Consider the following 24,793-nt stretch of genomic DNA (forward strand, 5'->3'; position numbering starts at 1 on the left):
CTGCTGCCCCTTTGTAAACTGGGAAAACTTCATAACAGGCTCCACCTCATGGGGTTGTTTGTATGGAAGGAGTTAAATTTCTCAAGTACTTAGGGCAATTTGAAGCACAGAGCAAGCATTTTATAGTTGTTATTCTGTGGATGGAGAGGGCCCACGGAAGGTAGGCAGGTGTTAGAAGAGAATAGGAAGGGAATAGGCCTTTTTCATACCATCTGCTCCCATGTTCTCAGCCATATTACACCCTCTCCCCCACCCATCCCGCCCACACACACTTGGCATGTAGGTACTGAGTACCAATCCCTTTTCTGTTTGGAGCCTAACTGGAACTACAGTGTAATAGGTGTAGTGGGAGGGGTACGGGCTTTGAAATCAGGCTTGGATTTCAATCCTACTTGTTTTTCATGAGCTCTGGAAACCTCATCCTTGTCTCCTGAGACAAGGTGACCTGACATCCACCTGCTTACACAAAGCTACAAGGAGAAATTTGGGGCTGAAATGCTGCTAACAATGGCGTTGGTTTACTGGGCGCTTAATCTTCACCTGTGTTAACAGTATCAAATGACCCAAAAGAAAACAAGAAAACAAGAAAAAAAGAAAATGAATCCCCTGCTTAGAGAAGCAAGAGGCCTGGGGGTGTCTCTTCCCAGGCTGAGGAGAGGGGCGGTAGCAGCACTGAGGACAGAGAAGGCTGTTTCTCAGCCATCTAGAACTCACAGAGGCTCAGGCAGGTGGGAGGCAAGTCTGACCTCGGAACACCATCACGTGAGCCTTAGCAGGGATGTGGTTGAGCCACGCAGCCAGGCTCTGGTGCTGGTTGCTTAAGGCCCTGAGGGGTCCTCCTCCTCCTCCTCCTCCTCCTCTGAAAGCTGGAAGAAGGCTTCTGCAGAGGCTTTGCTGGCTGCTGGCATCTTGGGGGCTCTGCTAGGGGCTGTAGTCATAGGTAGAGGGGCCACTGTGGCTCGAACTCGACTCGTCTGCAACTGCCCAGGCTGAAAAGAGTGAGCAGAGCCATCCCTGAAGACCAGAGTTCCTGATCTCCTATCCCATTTCCTTCTGGGTCTGCTGTCCTAACGCCTTCCCTGTCCCATCCCTGGAGTGACAGCATTAAGGCTCAGGGCAGTGGAGTCCCCCGGACTCCAGTTTTCACAGTGCTCATGCCCTGGCTGTGTCCTTCCTCTGTTAGCTTGCCCACCAGCTAACTTATGGTGGGTTCTGTTCCTCCTAGTCTGAAACACCTCTTGTCACTTCGACTAAGGGAAAGTGGTTTTTCTAAAGGCTCTGTTACTGCGAAACTGGAAAAAGTCAATAAGGGCAAAAGGAAGCTCAAATATTAAAAAATATGGATTTCATAAAAATAACTTTATATTCAATTACTCTTCTCTCTTTAAGCCTTGTCACCAGCACCCTCTCTATAAGCTATTAACCTTGGTCAGCCTCCCTTTGCTTATCTGTAAAATGAGCATAACACTTACCTTGCAGGGATGCTGTGAGGAGTAAATGTGAAAATTATATGTGAAAGCACTTGTCACACAACCAGGCAAATAATGGTGCTCAGTAAATGATAATTTTCCTTTCCTGGGGCATTTATTTTCCCACCTTCCCTTCAGCCTTTCCTTTTAATGGCTGTAGTTCCAGTGCAGCTGGTTTGCTTAGTGGGACAATGGTCTGTTAAATGACTAAATACTAAATTAAGATACCTGAACATTATCATATATCAATGCCCCAGCAGAAGAGCTCCCCCACTGGGGAGGGGTTGTAATTTCCCTTGGGGCAAAGGGCTGTGCTTTTTCTTCCCTGTTGGCCTGGTTCTCTCCAACAGGGGAGATCCAAAGACGAGGCCTACTCCTTGGGATGGTGGTGATGGGGGGAGTATTAGTGACAGGAGAGGGGTCTCTTGGATTGTGGGTAGAAAGGGGGAGGAGGGGAGTAAGGAGGGGTCCTTACCTTTCTCAGGGCCCGACTATCCCAGCTGGGGTGGAGTCGGCCCTGGGGCTTGGCAAAGGTGCTGCTCAGGTGTGAGTACAGGTGACTCCAAACCTGCAAGGGGTTGTAGGTGGGCTCTAGCTCCAAGCTGTCCAGCACGCCCTGAGGAAGAGAGGAGGAGCCTTACCTGGGGAACTTGAAGTCACAGAACACAAGATGTCAGACAGAGCCCTTAGAGTGTAAGAGACTGGAGGAGGTGTAGAGACCCAGGCATCTCTGGAGGCTGTGAAATAGATGAGTGTCCCACAGGGTGTGCTGGCCCCCAGGTCTGATTGTGAGGTAAGTCTGTGTCAGGCACAGGTACAAGAAGTTGGAGCAACCCTGAGTGGTTACGGACACTGAACACTATGGCCCCGAGAAGTGTGTCATGGGATTCCAGTGCCTCGTGAGGGTTACAAGGGACCCAGTGTGCAAGGCTGTGAGGGAGGGTGTGTCCACAGCCTGGGGGTGCTCACAGCCTGCAAGGCGAGTACACTGAGTTCTGGCCTGCCTGTGAGGTGAGCAGAACCAAAGGACACGCGAGCACAGCATTCCTGAGCAGTCAGGTTTTCCGGCCACAACATCCTGTGCCAGGAACCATTGGCCCTGAAGTGAGACGCTGCGTGAGCCATAGCCACTTGTGCCCACCTCTCTCTGCATCCCCATGGCCGCCAAGCTGAGAGCACAATCCCGGGCTCTGTCCTCTCTGCACATAAGCCCGTGATCCAGCAGTGAGGTGGTTCCAGTTCTCACCCAGAGCCTCCCTCCTGCCCTTGGACTGGGGAGGCTGGCGGAGGAAATCCAGGATCCAGGTCCAAGGGAAAGGAGGAGAAAACGGCCTGTAGAGCTGTTTCCTCCTTTGCACTGGAGTCTGATTTTGAAGCCCTTCCTATTCTGGGCACCTACATTGTCTGGCCTTTTCTCTTTCCCTCGAGAGACTGGAATAGATGCACACAGACAGAGGTATACACACATGCACACCCATAATGCAGAGAGAGACCCGTGGGAACACTCCATTAGCGCTTACTTCCTCCTGCCCGGCCTCGGTTCCCACCCTTGTTTCTTCCCTGACCCTCTCACCACACCCTTAGGGCCACTTCTCCCTCAGCTCCCCGTCCTTCCTCTCACAGGCTCATTCCTCTCCCTCATCCCTTTCTTGAATTCCCTTCTCTTCTCTCCCTTCTCTCTGTCTCATGAGATCTGGGCTCCACTTGCCTCCACGATCTTAAGACTGTCATCAGGCGGGTTCTCAGGCAGCAGGGGGAAGGCGTTGGGCAGCATCAGTTCCCGCGTGGCCACTGCCTTCACCAGCAGAGTGAGGGAGCGTGATGGGATGATCACATAGAAGGTGGTGGCAGCCTCTCTCAGGCGCTGTCCTCGGCTCAGGGGCTCCCCTTTGGCCAACAGCAGCCATTCTCTTTTCTGAAACAAGGACATACATACACTCTGAGTCATCTTCAGTCTTTGGAAAGTTTTGAAGATCAATCCCAACCAAGGTTTCCCCGAGGGAGGGACTTTCTGCCTGAATCACCAGTGCCCCTAGATATTCCTCTTCCTCCCCACTCGGGGATGTACACACAAGTGTTGACAGTACAGAGACAAGTTAAGAGATGCCCTTTAACCTGAAGGTGTTCACCTCAGAGGGGGCTAATGTATTACCCAAAGTAAATGTAGAGTTTTAAGAATTATAGTTCTTAAAAACAGTCTTGAAACAAAGACTTGTGTGGGCGGTTGTGAAAATTCAGGTCTTATTTTGAGGGTGATAAAGTCTGGTTGTGTTGCACGCCTGGGGTAGAGTGGGCTGATAGGGGAACCTCTGGAATGCCCAGAGAGGGGTGAAGAAGCAAGTGGACAAAGTTGCCTGCACAGCAAGAGAGGGAGGGGAGAACAGGGAGAGGAAACTTTGGTACAACAAGGTGGGGGTGGGGGACAAGGCTTTTAAGATCAACTCAGCTGGTCACAGGACAAAAAATAAAAAAGAAAGGTCAGAATTTTGGGGAGGTGACTGTAAATGAAGGGTACTGCAGCACAGAGAGGTGACACTTTGCCATGTGTCAAGGAGATTGGAGGTTAGCACATGGACAAGGAGGAGACAACTCTTTGTCTGACATATGAGCAGATTTTCTAGGTGCACCCTTTGAAACCAGGCATGGAAATGAGGCAATTTTCTATGGTAGTTTTTCAAGGAAAATACCGAACTCCAGGAAATATGAAGTCAGAACTGTTACAATCTGTATACTGTTCTCTTGCTTGAGGTGCTCATCAGTTACAGTAGGTATAGGCATAATAGTCTCCCTACTACATAAGATGGTAGACAGCACACTCACTCTACCCACTCCAACTTATACAAAAAGTTGGAAGAAATAGTATAAAAGGCAAAAGGGAGGAAAAAAGATGTTAAGGGAATAGAGGAATATCGGTATCTTCTGGAAGAAAAGTAGAAAGTGACACAGTGAAGCAGGAAAACTTACTGTTACACTAGTGTTATACCCCAACAGGTGGTGGTGGGAGAAGTTTCTGGACACTTTAAATTATTATTATTGTTATTATTATTACTATTATATTCTATTTTTATACTGGTTCATGCATTTGTTTGTGAACTTGTTTATTGAGAATTTATTGAGTGCCTATTATGTCTGAGCACTAGGCATGGGTATATAGAAATTCATTAGACATGTTCATTGGCCTCTTAGAGCTTATACTATAGTACAAGGAAGGACTGCAAACTTTGTCCAGATTTAGGAGGCCAATTGTCCTGGTTTGCCCATTTTTAGTACTGAAAGTCCTGTGTCTCAGAAAACCCCTTCCTCTGGGAAACCTGGGGTGGTTGGTCACCCTTACAAGACTCCATGGAGAATGGAATATCTTGCCACTGAGGGCACAATAGTAATGTGACATTTCTTGCACCTCAGTGTTATGGAAAAAATTCACACCTGCTACGTCATGGGATTACTAGGAATCTTTGAATGTTGCACACAAAAAAATCATGGCCCCAAGGATTTCAGTCAACTGATTTTGAGACTATAGCTAAGAGTCTGTTAGAGAATTGGTATGCAGAAATGAATGAGGTCTCTCCAAAGCAACTCCTTATGTGGGGACTATCAGAGGACTAGGAAGAGTTTGAGACAAAAGGATTTTACAAAATGCTTTATAATTTTTGGGCTGATTTACAGAGAGGTTGGCAGAAAGTTCTGGAAGGAAGAGAGACAAATGCATCCTTATTAGAGTTTGATAAATATATTAATTTATCTGCAATTTCCAGGAGTATTCTGAGAAAGTGAGAGGTAGGAAGTTGAACTTTAAGGCCCCTGTTTTGGACTCTGAATTTCTAACCTCTTCAGAGACTTGAAATCCAAGCTTGAACATGTTACCCAAGTCATGGATTGACCTATTGTTACAGGCAGTGGTAGCTCTGATGGAAATGGTTAACTGCCAGAGTAGGTATCTGAGGCTGAGAAAAGCAGTAGCATGGGGATGGGATGTCTTCTAGGATGTTCTAGACCAGCCTTTGGGGCCCTCAAGTTGAACGATGTTTAACAACTATAGATGACTGCTGAGTACTTAGAATATGTTTTTGCTAATTCTAAAGAAAGGAGCATGAATTAGATGCTGAATTTGCCAGAAGGCAGGTGAAAAGTTGTCTACATATGTTGTGGTTAGGGTCTTTGCTATAGAAGGGGTCAGGGAGCTTAGATTTTTAGGAGGTGGGGGCTGATTCTGTGTGACAGGGGCAGAGTTGAATGGTGTGCCACACTCCAAGCTCAGCCTGACTATAAAGTCACTTCCCCCATCCCCAACCTTGCTTAACTTCTTTACTAAAGTTATAAACGAAGGTATGGCAGCCACTATTGGTTTATTGGCTACCTCTCCCTTCCTTCTTTCCCTTTTCTTTATCTCTACCCACTTTTCAGCCTTTGGTCTAGGGGTGATTTGTGACCTAGATTTAAATAATGAGACATAAGCAGAAGTTGCTGGGTAATATTCTGGAAAAGCTTTGTAATATGCTGACAAGCTTTTTGCCTTTGCACCTACCCTTTCTTTCTCCCTAGGACAGGACTTAATCGTAAGTTGCAACAGCCATCTTGTGGCCATGAGACAATAGGAATAGGATGAAGTACATCTGCTATGGTTGCTGCAGTGGAAAAATGGAAAGAGCTTGGGTCTTTGACGGTATCATTGATCAACTGCATCAGCTCATAACTGTCTGTCCCCCACACTCGTTAATGAGGAAAATAAACTCTTAATTACTCAAGTTAGAGTTAGATTGGTTTTCTGCTAGTTGCAGCCAAATGGATCCTTTATAGATACCAAAGGGAAAGAACAGAATGTGGTTACTCACTTGTGGTATCTGGGAAAACAGGAGTAGAAGGGACAATTTTAATGACATTGGCACAGGCCTTGCCAAAAAGGCCAGTGAGTATTTATTATAGCAAGTAAAAGCTCTAATCTCACCAAACAGAGGTCCCTTAGTCTGCCATCTGTATGATGGTCTGGGACAAAATTCATTGATTAAAGAAACACAGATCAGTTCTGGAGTAGGAGTGTTTCTGAGGCAGTCACTGAGGATAGGAAAGAGCAAGAGCACTCATTTTGCTTTGCTTGTGGGTAGAAACATATTTCTTTGTCCTTATGCATCCAGGAAGAGAAATCACAGCTAGCTATGGAAAAGCCATGCATACCTGGCTTTTTCTGGAATCTGGAAGGGCATTGGGAGGAAATTAGGTTAATTTGAGATTACTTGCTTATTTTTTCACACCAGAAGGTAGAAATAGGAGGGGAAGAAAATGAAGCTACAATATCCACTACTCTGCTATTCTTACACTGGCTTCCAAAAAGGAAACTGGGGAAGATAGTAAAAGACATTGCAACCCCCCCAAACATCAGATTATGCATTCTTCTCAGGTGAACATGAAACATTCTCTATGATAGACCATATGATAGGCCATAACTCAAGGTACAATAAATTTAAAATTAATTTTTACAATTTAATTTACTAATTTAATTAAAAATTTAATAATTTACAATTAATTTAAAGAGATTAAAATCATCCAAAGTATCTTCCCTGACCAGAGTGGAATGCAATTAGAAATCAATAACAAAAAGAAAATTTGGGAAATTTATGAATATGTGAAAATTAAACAACATCTTCCTAGTCAATGGTTCAAAGAAGAAATCACCAGGGAAATTAGAAAATAATTTGAGATGAGTGAAGATAAAAACACAACACACCAAAACTTATGAAACACAGCTAACACACAGCTAACACAGTGCTCAGAGGGAAATTTAAATCAATAACCTAATCTTCCTCCTTAAAAAGCTAGAAAAAGGAGACCGAACTAAAGCAAGCAAAAGGAAGAAATAAAAAAAATACTAGAGTATAAAGAAACAAACTAGAGAATAGAAAAATAATAATGAAAATCAATGGAAACAAAAGTTTGTTCTTTGAAAAGATTAACAAAGTTGACAAACATCTAGTAGACCAATGAAGGGAAAAAGGGAAAACATACAAGTTACTAAAATAAAAAATTAAAGGAGGGCATCACTACTGACCTTACAGAAATGGGAAGGATTATAAGGAAATATTACAAACAATTGTATGCCCCCAAAATAGATAACTTCTTAGAAAGACACAAACTACTGAGACTGGCTCAAGATGAAATAGAAAATCTGAATAAATCTGTGTCATGGGTCCCCAAGACCACTCCCAGGTTAAGCACTTCACTTAGAGAACTCACAGGATTTAGCATCTAGTCACACTCATGGACATAATTTGTTACAGCAAAAGGATAAAAGCAAAATCAGCAAAGGGAAAAGGCTCATGGGGTGAAGTCCAGAGAAAGCCAGGTACAAGCCTCCAAGAGTCTTCTACCTATGAAGTCACATAGGATGTGCTTATTTCCTCCAGCACTGAACTGTGACAACATGTGTAAAATGTTGTCCACCAGGAAAGTTGTTAGAGATTTAGTGCCCAACATTTTTATTGGGGACTGGTCACATAGGCACCCTGTACCTAGCACATATGAAAATTCTAGACTCCTAAAAGAAAAGCAGATGGTTAGCATAAACCATATATTTTTGCACACTTTGGTGTGCTACTCTTATTATTTAGGGAATGGTGGAAACACTCCAAAAATCTAAAGTCCCAGATGCCATCCAAGGGTCGATCTTGCAAGTAGGACTATCTAAGGATAAGAGTCTCAGGCCTGCTATATTAACTTTTTTGTACAACTTAATATAAGTAAAGAATTAGTAATTAGGAAATTTTCCACAAAGAAAAGCCAAGGCCTAGATAGCGTCCCTGGGAATTCTACCAAACCTTTAAAGAAATAATATTAATCCCTCACAAATTCTTCCAAAAAATAGAAGATGAAGGAACACTCCCCAAATCATTCTATGAGACCAGTATTACCCTGATACTAAAACCAAAGACATAGCAAGAAAAGAAAATTACAGACCAATATCCCTTATGAATACATAGATGCAAAAATCATCAACATACTAGCTAACCAAATCCAGCAACATATAAAAGGATTATACCCCACAACCAAGTGGGATTTATCCTAGGAATGCAAGGTTGGTTTAACACCCAAAAATCAAACAATGCAATACACCATATTAATAGAACAAAGGACAAAAACTACATAATCATCTCAATAGATGCAGAGAAAACATTTGATAAAATCCAAAACCCTTTCATGATAGAATTATTCAGCAAACTAGGATTAGAATGAAACTTCCTCAAGTTGTAGAGACAAAGATCTCTGCAAAACCCCATAGCTAACAGCATAGGTGGTGGTGAAAGACTGGATGCTTTGCCCCTAAGATCAGGAACAAGACAAAGATATATGCTCTGGCGACTTCTATTCAACAATGTGCTGGAGGTGTATTGAAGACCAAAGGGTCATTTTCCATATTTTCTGGGCTGTTAGCCCCCTGGGATTCTTAGGGAAGGGGAGAGACACTCATAAAGATATTGAGTGTGTTGATATCCTGGCACTTGGGGACTAATATTTTCTAAATTTTATTTAGGAAAATACAGTAATGTGACATTTCTCACATCAGAGAGCTAAGGTGAAAATTCATACCACTTATCAGTGCTGTGAAGCTTCAGATAGATGTGGCAATAGGTACATGGGTGGGGAAGGGGTAAAAAGGGTAAGTGGGGGCTGGCTATAGCTGGGATGGTGGAGTACAAGAAAAGCTTCAAAGTGAAGGTATTTAAGCAAAATCTGGAAAAGAAAGAGTAGATAGTTGTCAGGTGGAGGCAATGGGAAGGAGCAGCATGGAGAAAGGTGGAGGTGTGAAATGGTTTAACATATTTGAGGAACAAGAAGCCCACTTGTCCCATGTTAGCTGGCTTTCCTAGCACTTGTCCGTTCCCTGAAGGCTCTGTACTCTAACCTCATTCTGATCATTTTTTGTTTTACAAAAAATGGCTCCTGACCTGCCATCACCCCACTCTCAGCTTGGATTCTTGCTCTTGACTCTTTGCCTAGTATAACCAAGGACTTTCCATTTCCCCACCCATTTACAGCCCAACCAGGTCATTGCCTGTGTACTTAGACTCCTGCTGGACACATCCTGGCTTAAATTCTGTCACTTCTGTGGCCAATTAGGGCAGCCATGGCCAGTAAAACTCTGGAATGCATCTCCAGAGACTCTGACATTTTAAGTAGGAAACTGAAAGACCTAGGTGGTATTTTCATTTCTTTTTCTAGTTCACACAGACATGACTTTGTAAGAGGAATGAGGATGTGGAAAATGAGTCACTAGCTACATAACTGGGACTACACAGTAGGATTTCGTAATTGAAATTATACTTTCCTGGTGATGGATAGATTCATCTCATAAATACTTGGAAAAATTATACATATATATATGTATATATATTCCCTATCACATTTGACAAAGCATTTATGCCAGTTTAGAAAAATGCAACAACACAAAAAGATAAAATAAACAAGAGACTGGGCAAAGAGAAAATAAGGGAAGGGCCATAATAGAGCCAAGATTAGATAATCTCATAGAAATGCAAGCCACCCACTTTTCCTAGAAGGGAACCTCACAGCTTTCCCTGATATAAAGCCTAGGAGAAGCTATTTTGTGGATTCTTAATGAGCAGTGAATGTGTTTCAGAGAACTCCTGCAATCAATATGATGGTGAATTTCCACATGGTTATAGAGTGATTAAGCGTTTGGGTTCTGGAGTCAGCCTTTCTGGGTTCAATCCTACTGTACCATTTACTAGAGATGTAATCTTGGGAAAGTACTTAACCTTTCTGGGCCTCAATTTCTCATCTGTAAAATAGGGATAATAATTGCTACTTCATTGGATGGTTATGGAGATAATATAAATTAATATTTGTGAAATGTTTAGAACTGTTTCAGGCTCTTAGTAAGCACCATGACGTATTAAATTAAAAATATATTTAGCCAGGCTGGCGTGGCTCAGCGCTTGAGCATCGACCTATGATCCACGAGATCACAGTTAGATTCCTGGTCAGGGCACATGCCCAGGTTGTGGGCTCCATCCCCAGTTGGGGACTGCGCAGGAGGCAGCCGATCAATTGATGCTTCTATCTCTCTCTCTCCCTCTCCCTTCTTCTCTCTGAAATCAATAAAGATATATTTAAAAAAATACGTTTAGCCCTAGCCAGTTTGGCTCATTGGTTGGAGTGTCAGTCCGTGCCGACTGCAGAGTTTTGGGTTTGATTCCGATTAAGGGCACCTACCTCAGTTGCAGGCTCAATCCTTGGCTCCAGTCAGGGAGGCAACCAATCGATGTGTCTCTTTCACATTGATATTTCTACCTCTGTCTCTCTCTCCATCTCACTCTCTCTGAAAAGCGATGGAAAAAATATCCTTGGGTGAGAATTAAAAACAAAGAAACAAAAAATACATTTAGCCCTGGCCAGTGTGGCTCAGTTGGTTAGAGCATCATCCTGAGCACCAAAGGATTGAGGGTTCGATTTCTGGTCAGGGCACGTACCCAGGTTGTGGGTTCAATCCCCAGTCGGGACAACCGATCAATGTTTCTTTCCCACATGGATGTTTCTCTCGCTCTCTTTTCCTCTCCCTTCCTCTCTTGCTAAAATCAATGACCCCCCCCCACACACATATCCTTGGTTGAGTATTAAAAAAATACATCTAATAATTATTAGACACTCTTTTTAAAGTTTTGTTAGTTTAAAAATAATTTAATAATTCTTAGCTATAGGTCTATAAAACTCTGAAGAATGCAGTCAAAACACATAGCTCTGTTGTGGTTTGGGGTGAAATTTATGGGAACAGTGGATAGCACATATCTTTCAGGAAGGGCTGGGAGATAGATTTACTAAGAGCCTTGCCCATCTCATGAAGGGATATTTTTCTGAGGAAAAGGAAGTAAAATACTCAAATAAAACAAAATAATCTAGAAGGGGGACAGAAAGATACAACTCCATTCAACTGTCAAGTGAAAAAAATCAGGAAATAGGATAACACTTAAGACTGGAGTTGATTAAGGTTTAGAGCATGTGTAAAATGTAATTTGAAAAGTTACTCAAATTTTATCTTTGATGAGGCCTGTGGGCTGGCACTAGTGACTAGAAATAAATTATAGCAGTGTCGACTTTGCACAGAACTGCTCTTGAAAGGAGGGATGGAGGAATAGGCAGTATTGAATGAGCTGAGCTCTGCTTATAATTGCAGGGAAACCCAAGAACCTGAAAATGAGAACACGGTAGAGTGCCAACTGGTTGAGGCTAAACCAGAAAATGTATTATGGGCTGTCTAGCCAGATAAGGGGTGCAAGGAGGGAATAAATGAACATTTAATCAGCATCTACTTCTGCATCTGCGTGGGTTGGAATGGCCAGAGGCAGACTGGTTCTCCTGCCCAGAAAAATTAGAAAAGCTGGATAATATATAGAAACCATTTGTCCGAAGGTAGCGAGGAAGTGCTGTGCCAATGAAAATGAGAGGCAGCTAAGTCTCTGGAGCGGAAAGAATCCAGAGAGATGAGGGAATCATTGCAACTGCTTTTACCAAGAGGGCGAGTTGGAGGCAGTCTGGGTGGGGGCTGAGAATCTAGGATTTGCACCTGCTGAGGCACTTGCAAGGGAACAGAGAAACCGGCAGATCTTTTGGTAGAGACTTGGCAGGGGTAGGGTGGGTGCTCAAGCCAATTTTTCACTCAGCACATTTGCCAGATCCTGGGGCTGCACACGGCAAGAGACAAAAACACCTAAGGAGAAAGTCTCGAGAAGTAGAGCATTGCAGCAGCAAAGGGGAAGGAAGGGACACACAATACACCAGGTTTTCAGTGGAAAATCATGGAGGGCCAGGGGCAAACCAGGAGTAGGTGGAGCCTTAGCAGGACTACAGCTCAGCCTAGACTCACCAGACTCCTGAGTGGAGTGAGATGGCCTACCACCACTCTCTCTGCTTAGTGCAGGGCAGGATGGGCCCTCTCTAGAGGAAGCCAACAGCCACTGGAGCCTCTGCAATTTATTTAGATTCAATGAGCATCTTTCATTGTAATATTATCAGGTGCACCAAAAGACAAGACCACATGTCTGAAAACCACAAGAAAAAAGAGACAATAGAAAAAAAGCCACAGGTTATCCAGGTATTGGGGTTAGTTTATAAGAACCTTAAAATAACTATGATTAGTGTGCTCAAGAATAAAGGTGAAAATATGGATAATTTCTCTAGAGAATTAGAATAAAAAAGGAACAAATGGAAGTGCTAGAACTACTAACCAACCATTATGCGCAAATTATATACCAGACATATGCTAGGTGCTTTACACACACACCATTACTTACTCATCTTAAAACCCATATGAGGTATATTTTTATTGTCTCTATTTTACATGTGATGGAGAAAAGAGTTACTAATATATGTCTGCCATGCACCTTCCCCCTGTTTTTCCTTCTCCCCCCTTTCACTTCTACTCAAAAAAGGAGAAGCATTGTGGGTTCTATTCCTGGATATTTTAAATAGGTAGAGAGATACAGGACCTGAGAGGGAGGCAATGATGTCAGAGAGGAGGTCAATCTGCAGAATGTTTATGTGGCAGAGAGAGAGAGAGAGAGAGAGAGGAAGAAGATAGAGGAGCAGGGACCGGGGATGTAGCCAGTATTTTCATGTTTATTTATTTATTCATTGTGTGTGTGTGTGTGTGAAAGGGTCTTGGAACAGATCCACAGATCCAGGTTAGATATAATAGAGGAGTAGAAGAAAAACTTTGAGAAATGCCATGGTAGGTTATGAACTTTTTTTCTTGGTGTTCTTTGAAAGCACAAATAAATTAATTTTAAAAATACCTTTTGGTCTCTGGATAGTGCTTCTTTATCTACCATTTATGCAGAGACTAAACCACAGGAGGCTACTAGATTTGTTAGGAACAGGGACTGGGGATGTAGCCAGTGTTACCAATAGATGAATACACTGATGCTTAGCGTTCACACAGTGTGGAAATAACGAGGCTGTCATTGGGGCCATCTGCCTCTCAAGTCCATGCCTTTCATGGACACCACAAATTACATTTTACCACAACAGATTAGAAAACTGCCGTGCCTTGACTCCCTTCCCCCCAAAAAGAGAGAACAATTTCTACTCTGAACCTAAATTTGACTAAGAACTGAGGAATTAGTTGATAAAATGGAGAAGTGGTAGAAATGTCAGGGAAAGGCAGCCATGTTATCCTGGAGTCTGGGTAGTCAAATTTATCTCCTAGGCTCTAACTTATATCTTACAGGATCCTATACTTAAAATGAATTGAAATATACTCTTCTCTAAAAAGCGACAGAGCACACAAAGGTCTAATGATAAACACAGGAGCCCAGAAAGGCTCTAGTGCAGAAAGACCATCCGAGCTGAGTCTTTCAGGGTGGGGTAGGATTTGAACATGTGGAGACAGGAGAAGGGACAACATGAACAAAGCTCCAAAGGTGGGACAGTTTAAAGTTTGTATATTAATTTGGTTGGTGGGTATAGTACACACAAGGGAACAATGAGAGACAAGGCTGGAGTTTGAATACTTGGTTAAGGAATATGAGCTTATATTATAATGAACACTAAGCCACAAAATGTCTTTAAGCTGAAAAGGGCAGGATCAGTGCTGTGTTTCAAGAAGGTTAATCTGCTGGTAGTATGTAAAGTGGATTGGGAAGGGAAAACATGAAAGGCATTTAGACAAGTCAAAATACTGTTGCAATATTAAAGGAAAGAGGTAAAAAGGGCCTGAACTAAGAGAGTGATAAACAGAATGGAGAGTAGAAGGTACATGCAATGCCCGTAGTTACTACGGGGACAGAACAGATGAGGCTAAAGTCACTGGGTACCGACACCATGGGAAAAAAACATGTGGTAGCCAGGGAAATGCTTCAAGAAGATTAATCTGGTTTAATGAGCAGGGCGAATTAGAAGAGGGAGAGATTGGAGGTAAGGAAGCTAGTTAGAAGTTTATTAAAGGCTTGGTGCAAACAAGCAGTGGGAATGGGAAGGAAAGGACAGTTACAATTCATGTTATGAGAAGAAAACTGATGTGGCTTAGTGATGACGTGGGTGTAAAGGGTGCGAGGGCTGAAAGTGACCGAAGTTTCAAGCCTGAGTGAGTAGACTGTGGTGGTGCTGCTATTAACAGAAAGACAGAAGTCAGAATGAGAAGTTAGCTGGAGGGGAAACATCACAGTGAGAAACAGAAGGCAAGAATGTTACCTGACATGAGGGAGCTGGCAACATCAGATTTTAAAAGAACGTATGACAAAGTTGTTAAAGAAATGCTAAAAGCTTGTACAAATAGGATCAGGAGTAGGAGTAGGGAATTTAGAAAGAAGTTGAAAGCATTGGCCTTGCAACCCGCAGATTCAGATTGTGAGTTAGCCACTTTGGTAGTTGTGTGACCTTTGGTAAATCACTTGATCTCTTCAGACGTCAGTCTTCCCCATTTGTAAAAACAAAATCAACAGTCCCTATTCTCACAGGGTTACTGTGAAGATTAAATGAGGTAAAGTATGCAGAACACTTGGTTAAGTGACTAACAGTGAGATGAACATGCTGGGACACATATCTTTGCTCCTTTTCTGATTGTTTTCTTGGGCTCGGCAGTGGAATTAAAGTGTGGAAGGGTATCACTTTCCAGAACACGTACACTCCCTCTAGCTGTGTATTAAAATGCCATTATATTTGGTTTTGAGCTTCTAGCAGCCAAACAAGAGGAAAACTAGGTCACTTAGAAAATCAAAAGCCAAGCTGGGAGTTCTAGTCACAGAGCTCCCCCGAAACAGGACCCAGGTTGTTGGGTGTAGCATTGTTAATGTACTTGAGCTTTCCTAAGAATCTGTTACTGAGAACCAAGATGCAGAACTGTAGTAGGGAGAGACAAGACATGCTTAGGAGACAGGCAAGACGTACTCCTCACTAAATCTGGTGGCTAGAGGGGATCCACAAACCAACATCACCTGGCTCATCCCTGTCTAGCAGGGAAAACTGACTGTCCTGGAGCCACCACCAAGAGCTCTATACAAAAAAGAAAAAAAAGCTTTCATGATACAAAATGAAGAAATAGAAAATGAAAAATGAACTAGAAGGATTCACAACCAAATTCATGGTTGGTAACTGCAGGGGGTAAGGCAGAGGTGGGAATGTGATGACATTTGAGATTAAAGGTACTTCAAATGTGTTGGGGTCTATTTTATTACATACATAGAAATACACATAAAGTCTAAAAGCAAATATGCCAACATATTAACAAGTCTCAATTCTGGCAGGTAAGAAAACTTTGTACTTTATGCTTATCTGTATTTTTAGCTTCTTTAAAATTAAAAAAAGAAAAAGAAAATAGAAGAGATTGTTGTAGGGGATGGTGCACTAGTAAAAGACTCCTGGAGAAGATGAGGTTTGAGGTGAACTATAAAAAATGAACTTTGGGTCTGGCCGGCATGGCTCAGTAGTTAAGCGTCAACCCATGAACCAGGAGATCACAGGTTCGATTCCCGGTCAGGGCACATGCCCAGGTTGAGGGCTTGATCCCCAGTGGGGGCGTGCAGGAGGTGGCCAATCAATGATTCTCTCTCATCATTGATGTCTTTCTCTCTCTCTTTCTCCCTCTTCCTTCCTCTCTCTGAAATCAATAAAATCATTAAAAAAAAAAAAAGGACTTTGGGCCCTGGCCAGGTGGCTCAGTTGGTTGGAACATTTTCCTGTACAACAAAAGGTTGTGGGTTCAATTTCTGGTCAGGGCACATACCTAGGTGGGTTCAATCCCCAGTGGGGATGCATATGGGAGGCAGCTGATTGATGTTTCTCTCTCTCTCTAAAAATCAATAAAAACATACCTTCGGGAAAGGACTTTAAATGGCCTCAGCGGAGAGCTGCCAGGATCAAAGACTGAGGAGCTTTCTGTTTGGAAATAGTCCCTGTTGTTCTGAAGTCAGTTAGGGATATAAAAATTACCTCTGCGAAACACCCAGATTCCAATTCACGATAACACAGAATTGAAAGTTATATCGCTTATTACTAATAAAAGAGAAAGCAAAAATAACTTATTTCAGACTAAACAATTTGGAGTTTTTCATATGACTCAACCTCAAAAAAAAAAAAAAAAGCCAATGTCTGTTTAAAATATCATGTGCTATAAGACTATACTGAAGCCACTTGAGAGAAATTTCTCCAGAGTGATGTAGCATCTCCGAGATCCTGAGAAATTGGGTGGAGTAAATAGTAAACTGAGCTGTTCGGCTCTAACAGTCAGAACATATCTGTTGTCTCTGCTCTGCAAAGACAGGAGATGGGTGTTCTTCAGATAGGAAACAGGAACTCAGTGGGTGGACCTAAAAGGGAGTGTGGGCTTTGAAACAGGAAAAAAAGAAGTCTGCTTCTGATAGTGAAAGAGACACATTGCTGTGCTGTACTGACCATGCACATCCTGCTGGGTTGAACCTTTATTCTAGAGCCACTAGCTGTTATACACATCCTTGGATTGTATTGGCAGCTGTATTATTTTGCTTCGTAAGTGTATTATGTTTTCACATATGTGCTCCTTTAGCTTTGCCATTTCAGGAAATGGCATACACATACTTGTTCAAATCAGAAACCAAGCAGTTATTCTATATTTTCCTCTTCCTTGCTCCCCACATCCAATCCTTTACCAAGTTCTGACACTTTCTTTAAAATATTTCTTTAACTGGTTTACCTTTCTCACCTTGACTTCCAACATTGGAGTCAAAGCTACCGTCATCTCTTGCCTAGATGACCACAATGCCCTCCTGCTTCATTTTCTTGTTTCCATTCTTGCCTCTGCCAGTTCTTTTCCAAATTTTGGCCCAAGCAATCTTTTAAAAACTTAGATGATTAATTTCTCAGGATTTCTTTCTGTACTTCAAGTCCAAAGTCCTTAATTTGGCCTACAAAGCTTTGCATGATTTGACCCCCAGTTACTGGTCCTCCCCACCTTGTGGCTCTCTCCTATCACTCTCATTGTTTCAGTCACAGTGGCTTTTGTTGTTGTTAATTCTCACCAGAGGATCTTTTTTTCTCATTGATTTTTAGAGAGAGTGGAAGGGAGGGAGGGAGAAAGAGAGAGAGAGGAAAAAAATTCGATCAGTTGGTTGGATTGGTTGCCTCCCGCAGTCGCCTCAACTGGGGCTGGGATTGAACTTGCAACTCAAGCACATGCCCTTGACTGGGAATTGAACCTGTGACCCTTCAGTGCAAGGGTCAATGACCTAACCACTGGGCAACACTGGCCAGGGCCACGATGACCTTTTTACTCCCGATTATTCTCTCAGCTCTTTCTAACCTTGGGGCCTTTGCACATTCCTTTCCCTGCACCTGGTGTGCTCTTCCAGCCACCTTTCACCTGGCTAATTCCCATTTATCTGTCAGGTCTCAGTTTAAATGTCACTTTCACAGAGAGGTTCTCTTATAGCAACTACTCTTTATCCTTCACAAACTTCTCACAATTAAGAATATATATGTTCAATTCTGTCTCTTCCATTAGAGAGTAAGCTTCTTGAGACCATAGATAATGTCTATCATGTTAACCATTAAATATCTAGGGCTTAGCACAGTGTTTGGCACAGACTAGGTGCTCTTCATTTAAATGAACTGTAATGTCCAGCACAGTGTTAGGAAGAAATTAGGTTTTAAAATATAGTTACTTATGGAAAATTCTCTGTTGCCACTTAAATGTAAAAAATTAGGGCTTTGCAAATTTAGTATCATATAACCGAATTCACGAATTATTCTCTATAACATGAAACCAACAAAGGCAAGTCATACTTAGTCTACATTTCAGAGTATTTCCAGTTTTTTTCTGGCCTTTCGAGGATTGGGACAGGTTTGGGATCAGGGCAGGATTAAGCTAAGTGCTTTTCTGTGGTTGGTACTTTAACATTCTTCCTCTTTCTCACCTGAGGACACAGATACTCACCAGCAGGCTGTGACACAAAGCATGGAAATGCTGCTGATTTGTCTCCAGCTCATCCCAGTCCAGCTGCCAACAGCTTGTGGGTCTGAGGATGAATGGGAGTCCATAAGTCACTGACTCGCAGATCCCACTGGATTTTAGAGCCCTGGGGAGAGACAATGGCAGTGAAAATCTCCTCAGTGATATCCAGAACCTCACCCAGATCCACTCAAATTCAGTAAGTCTAAGGCCCTATTGTGAAATCCTTTAGGTTAGGGACTGTGAATTATTTATCTGCGTATGTCCAGTGCCTAGCAAGGTACCTGGCACATAGCACATTCTCAAAGCTTGTTAGTCAATGAATGAAGCGGCCATCACGAAGGCTCAAGACTCTGATGGCTATTTCTTCTCCTGAGCTCATTCCATTCCAAGTGATGTCCCTGAGGATACTCCTGTAATATCCCTGCTACAGCAGCCATATAACACAATAATATGCTAACCATCTGCCAGCTATTCCTGGCTCTTTTGTGGTGATGTGCTGACAGAGGATGCATCTAAGAAGAGCATGTATTTAAGAAGGTCCCTAGCAGCATCCATGGTCACAAACCCATGGATGAGCTTACTCAGATTCCTGTGTGTGGGCACTATGATTAGGAACTAGGAAGCAGTAAAAGTGACCTTTGTCATTATTGCTAATTCTGCCTTGGACTTGGTCTCCATCAAAGCAGGAATTCTAGTACTTAGAGCAGTGATTTTCAACTAGTGTGCTGCAAGAATTTTAAAACATGCAATAGCTGACTATTTAGTCAGGGGCACTGACCGCTTTTCCCTTAGATTGTCAAATAAAAAAATGACAACAGCCAGCACAACAATAGCTGTCTGGTGTGAGCAGGTCAAAATCATACCTATTTTTTTTTTGTCAGATTGGCCAAAAAAATGTAATATATAGGGTATCCCCAAAATGTATGTGCAGTTTGAATAATTATTAATTCCAATGGCTTAAATCTGAAAAGAAAGAAACATCAATTGAGCTATCAGAAAAAAGTGTGTATACATTTTTTGGGACACCATGTATTTTTTGGTGTGCCACAGAATTTTAGTAATTAGTTTATTTGTGCCATGAGATAAAAAAGGTTGGAAGTTGCTGACTTAGACAAATGGGAGGGCAGGGAAAGATCTATGTAACACTTGCTCCTTGATGGCCAGATCTCTGTCCTGATGCCTAAACACAGTGGGTATTCAATAAACATTTTCTGCTGACCTTGTTTCTCTCTGCATTCAGAGATTTCCTGGATTTCCAGTCCTCATCTGGACCTCAGAGTGTCCTACTGAGGCGCATCTCCACCGTCTGCTCATTTGTCTCCATGTGCCGAGCAGCCTGCTCCTGCCCGTTCATGCCCATACCTGTAGCTGCTGCTTTGGACCTGACTCCTGCCTACCTGACACTTGGGGATGTCCTCTATCCCTGGGCTTTCTAGTCATGGAACCCATAAGAATCAGCATTTGCATGGATTGGGGAGGTTTCCTGGATCCATACTTGATCACTCGGAGCTTGTAATAAGAGGCTGATGATTGGGAAGCCATCTGGTAGAGTGTGCTGAAGTCTCCTTTGGGGTCATCCATTTTCAGGGAGCCATCAGCTGTGCCAGGGAGCAGAGATGGGCTGAGAAGTCGCTCTTGAAGATCACATTTCAGACACACTATAATTTAAAAAAAAAAGGCTTTGGAAGAAGGATGTTTATTACAAGTTACCTCAGGCTATGTGATAACATCTGCCACCCATTCTACCTCCACTAGTCAAGAATTGGGAGAAAGCAGGAGAGTGGAAAGAGGAAAATGAGATTGGTTTGGGGAGCTGGTCTGGAACCTACAATATTGCCTCACACAGTAGGTAACATTTTCTGGGTCTGGCATGAATTTTACTTGTTTTACATCTGGGCTGGCTGAGCACTGCCCCATAGTGAGAGATCTGGCCTTGATCCAGTCTGAGAGGAACACGTGTCCTCTGGGGAGGAGGCAGCTAACACTACAATGTGCAGAGGCCCTTTGGCAATCACACAAGGAGATCTTGCCTCTGCTGCTTCCCTGTGGCTAAGCTTTGGCAAGACTACAGGTCAGATGAAAGCAGAGCAGGAAAGCAGAAGTCAGGCAGTCAGCTGACAGCTACTGTTCCTCTATGGACTCTTCTAGGGACATTTGGCACCAGGGGAGGAATAAGTTCCTGAAATAGTTTACTTTTAAATTTCCCAAAGAAACCGAAGCAGAGAACCTTCTGAGTCCTGGAGCATCACTGTGGCACCAGACCACAATTCTAAAGGGCTTTGACTCGGTATGGTACTCTTCGGTATTAAGCTTCTGCTCCAGCAAGTATATTCACATGCCATAGTATACAGTGCTCTGTTGCACTCAGCTTGAATCCTTGATATTACAAAATTTTTCAGTAAAATTTGTACCAGGTTTGAATACTGTTAACAAACCTATGAATATACAAATGTTGAGTCCTTGTGAGAAGGCTAGTAGTTGGTATTTGTGGTTTATGAAATGACTATACTAACTGCAACATGAGATAAAAACAAAAGTAGAAATAATGTAGAAAAAAGTAGTATGCCAGAATAGACGTCAGGTCCAGCTGGCCCTCCTGGGTTCAGCAGTCACACCTAGACATTAATTTTGGGTGAGGAGCCTCTGGTGTGACCCAGAGTCCAGGAAGTCAGTAGGAGGGACTTTGTCTTGGACTCCAGCTTTCCCTCATTCCTGTGTGCCTGACTTCATTGCTGGGTTCCTGGGTTCTAGGACTGGACAGCTGTATTCATCTGGCTGAGGTTCTCAACTCTGATGGAATTAAAAATCACCCAGGGAACTTTTAAAAGATACTGATGTCTGGACCCTACTTCACACCTATCAAATTGGGATCTCTGGGGATAAAGCCCAGATGCTGGTATTTAAAAAAAGTTCCTCATGTGATTTTTATTGCAGCCAGGACTAAGAACTATGGGAACAGTAGTCTCAGCAGAGTGTTCCAAAGTTGGGAAAGCTGTTTTAGCAGGCCTTGGGTCTAGAACAAGGTATGCATCTCACCACCCGGAACCTAGGTACCGAGGCGGCAGATCCCAAAACCAAGAAATGAGGAAAGACACTTATCTGAAGCTGACTGTGCACTGTGTCCATCACAAGGAAGCCTCTGAGGGAAGTGTCTACAGGTGGGGTGAAAGGCACTAGGTAGCTACAGAAGCAGGTGGTGTGAGGTGGAGAACTTAAAGGAGGAGAGCCTTTTAAGGAGGAGTCAAAGTGAACATTTGAGGGGCAGTTCTCAAAAGTTCTGTAGTAAGAGAGCTCAGGGTTTTTGTTTTGTTTCTTTTCTTTTCTCTTTCTCTCTCTCTTTTTTTTAATGAGCCACATTTTCAGAAATCCATGTGTGTGGCAATGCATCAGTTTTTTAAGCGAGGATAACTAAGTACGGTCTTTATTGTGGTCGCATGAACTTCTTGGTGGGTGATACCCACTGCAGAGGAGGTCTACTTTCCCCAGACCTCATCCTAACTATGTCTGAGCATCTGGATTCCAGTGAAGTCCTCACCAGCAGAAGAGCTGACGAGTCTGGATCTAAGTTCTACCATGCACTGTGAAGACCTGTGGATTGCTGAAAAATGGCTGCATGTGAAGATAAACATTTGGGCTCTGATCATGGTGCTGAAAGCCACCTAAAGAGAGAGGGCAAAGCAGAGAAATTCTCAACAGGACCATGGGCAAATGCTGTGCAACAGTGGGAGAAAGGCTGGTTGCATGAGTTCCTGGCCTTTGAGGCTCCTTGCTCTCCATAAGAAAAATGAATCTTTAGTCTCTTTGCTTGGAATTACCCAGCATGAGGCAGGCTGTGTAGTAGGTATGGGCCCCAGCTCTGGAGGCAGATAGGCCTGGGTTTGATGAATGTCCTCTGGGCTAAGAGTAGTCAAATGTAAAAAATATAGATTTCTAATCCTAAGGGTAAGAGTGGGCTCTGGAATTGCCTTGCTTCAGATTCTGGCTCTGCTGTTAATTTTCTCTGCAGCCCTGGGGAAATGTTTAATTTCTCTAAGTCTCAGTTTTCTCATCTGTAAAACAGGAATAACATTGTATTTAATTGATTCTAAGACACATTTTGTTTTTCACATACTAGCATCTCCATATGTGTCTTACAATCACCATAGGCCAGGCACACACCCTTAAACCTTACATACTACTCTAACCTAAAAATCTCTCTCAGTAAGGATAAAATGATATTTCTAAGTGATAGGAAAGTATTGTGTCATGTTTAATTGGCAGTGTTTTTATTTCTTAGTGGTACATAAAATAATAGTGTATCTTTCAATTGATAGCATCTTAGATTCAATGACATATGATAATATTACCTGCCTCATGATGTTGTGTGAAGATGAAATGGGATAATGCAAGGAAAGGAGTTAACATAGTGTTTTGGGGAAAAGAGATAAGAAATGAATTTTATAGGGTGGGATAGGAAGTAACTGATACTACCAGCCTTGGACAAAAGTAATGGAAAGGAGGTTCTGGGAAGATTATACACTCAAAGGAAAGGCAGATAAAAATCCAGGTAAGTTGTCAAAGGCATCCTAGGCCTTAGGTTGAAATAGGGGTGATGTGGGGTGGGAGGTGGGGTGGGGTGGGAGTGGGGGGTGGGGGGCAGGTAAAGATCCAAAGGTTATCTCTAGAAAGAAAAGACCAAAGTGTATCTTTCCCTTTGGGGCCAGAAGTCTGTACCCATTTTTCTCATTGAACTCCAACTCCCAAAGAGACACCTTGGTCCTTTCCTTTTGGAGCTGTGCCCTGAGGGGTCGACTTTTCCAAACTGACTGTGACTGACTGTACTGATGGGCCCATTTGCAGGCCCTTGCCACACTGGGTCCTGAGCCAATCTTCAAAGGGGATGGAGGCTAGAAGTGGGCTTACCCCTATCATCTAGTGGGACCTGGAATGAAGTATTGCCACCAGACAGAACAATATCCAGGGCCATGATGGCATGTCCAAAACACTCTTGGTTTTCATAATTGCCAGAACATGGTCTTGGGCCCCTAGATGTCCTCTCTGAGGCCTGCCTTGGTAGTTGCTTTAGTTTCCCCCAGTAAGATGTCTCCCCATCCAGAAGGCCACTATTTAATCTTGGTTTAGTCTTGCATCTTTTCCTCTACTCACAGGTCTTGTTGATATCGTTGAGGTGCCAGCATGCCTCAAATTATAATGTCATGAATATCTACCCCATTAAAAATGAAAAACTTGAGAAAAAGATACGATTCACTGTGTTCTTATGCAGTGTAGCTGCTGCCCTGTTTTCTAGGTGTCTAAGTTTTTGCCTCTAAACTAGCTGTCCCTTGCTGTCTGGGCTTAATTACTTTCAGTTTTCTAACTGGTCACTTTTTAGAAATACTTTTCTTACTCCTCCTGCTAACCCTGGACAGCTTCATCCAATCCTCCTCTAATTTCTAAACCTCAAGTGCTCTGTATTCTGATGACTCACCAATCTAGAGTTCTAATCATAGACTAGGATAATCATAGCCTATTTAACAGTTTTTTTTAGGGGTGTGTACTTGGATTATCCCGGGCTCTGGAAATGTTGCTGAAAGACTGTGAAGGAAGAAGAAGATGAACATGTTCTTGGTCTGTTCCACTGTTATGCAGCCAGGCTTTGAAGAAAATCTCCATGCTGATGACATCATTGTCTATAGTCTGAAGTTCAATGTCAGTTCCCAGGAAAGAACTCTCTGCAGAAGAAAGGGAAAGAATAAAGTGTTTTTAACTCTTTAATTGTAAAATTTGAAAAATATAGAAATTTAAATATACCATTTTTTGACCCATCAATTCTACCTCTAAATATCTAGCCTATAGTCATTCTTGGATAGTACACAGAGAGGCATGTGCAAAGATGTTCAGTACAGCATTGTTGTAATAACAAATAATCAAAACCCCGAACAGTACGCAATTCAAATCCCCATCAATATGGGAATGTTTAAATAAATTATGGCACGATCAAACTATGGGGTATTATGCAGCTGTTAATAAACAAAGTAAAAGTAAGTGTACTGACATGGAAAGCTATGAGATAGTAAGTTGTAGTATGAGCTCATTACTTTTAACAGTGGACAGCACAGGAGTGGAAATAGGGCAGTTCTGAGCTATGTTCCCTTTTTACTCTTCATATTCCTATACTATTTAAAAAAAAAATCTTTATTGATTTCAGAGAGAGGAAAGGAGAGGGAGAGAGACAGAGAGAAACATCAATGATGAGAGAGTCATTGATCGGCCGCCTCCTGCACACCCCAACTGGGGACTGAGCCTGCAACCTGGGCATGTGCACTGACCAGGAATCGAACCCCGATCGCCTGGATCCTAGGTAGACACTCAACCGCTGAGCCATGCCTGGCCAGGCTCCTATACTATTTGAATT

At 42.7% G+C, this 24,793-nt stretch overlaps 1 protein-coding gene across 1 annotated transcript in view; it reads right to left on the reverse strand.

The window, feature by feature from the left end:
* Nucleotides 1-818: 818 nt before the first annotated feature.
* M1AP (meiosis 1 associated protein) overlaps nt 819-24,793 on the reverse strand; it is a 51,918-nt gene continuing 27,943 nt past the window's right edge. Inside the window, exons 4-9 of the mRNA XM_016202510.2 lie at nt 23,937-24,110; nt 19,895-20,057; nt 18,382-18,523; nt 3,178-3,384; nt 1,945-2,085; nt 819-989 (exon numbers count right to left, since the gene is read on the reverse strand). Coding sequence (XP_016057996.2) covers nt 819-989; nt 1,945-2,085; nt 3,178-3,384; nt 18,382-18,523; nt 19,895-20,057; nt 23,937-24,110 — 998 coding nt within the window. The remainder of the gene's footprint in view (nt 990-1,944; nt 2,086-3,177; nt 3,385-18,381; nt 18,524-19,894; nt 20,058-23,936; nt 24,111-24,793) is intronic.

This window comes from Miniopterus natalensis, chromosome 13 (genome assembly GCF_054644295.1).
Source record: "Miniopterus natalensis isolate mMinNat1 chromosome 13, mMinNat1.hap1, whole genome shotgun sequence".
NCBI lineage: Eukaryota > Metazoa > Chordata > Mammalia > Chiroptera > Miniopteridae > Miniopterus > Miniopterus natalensis.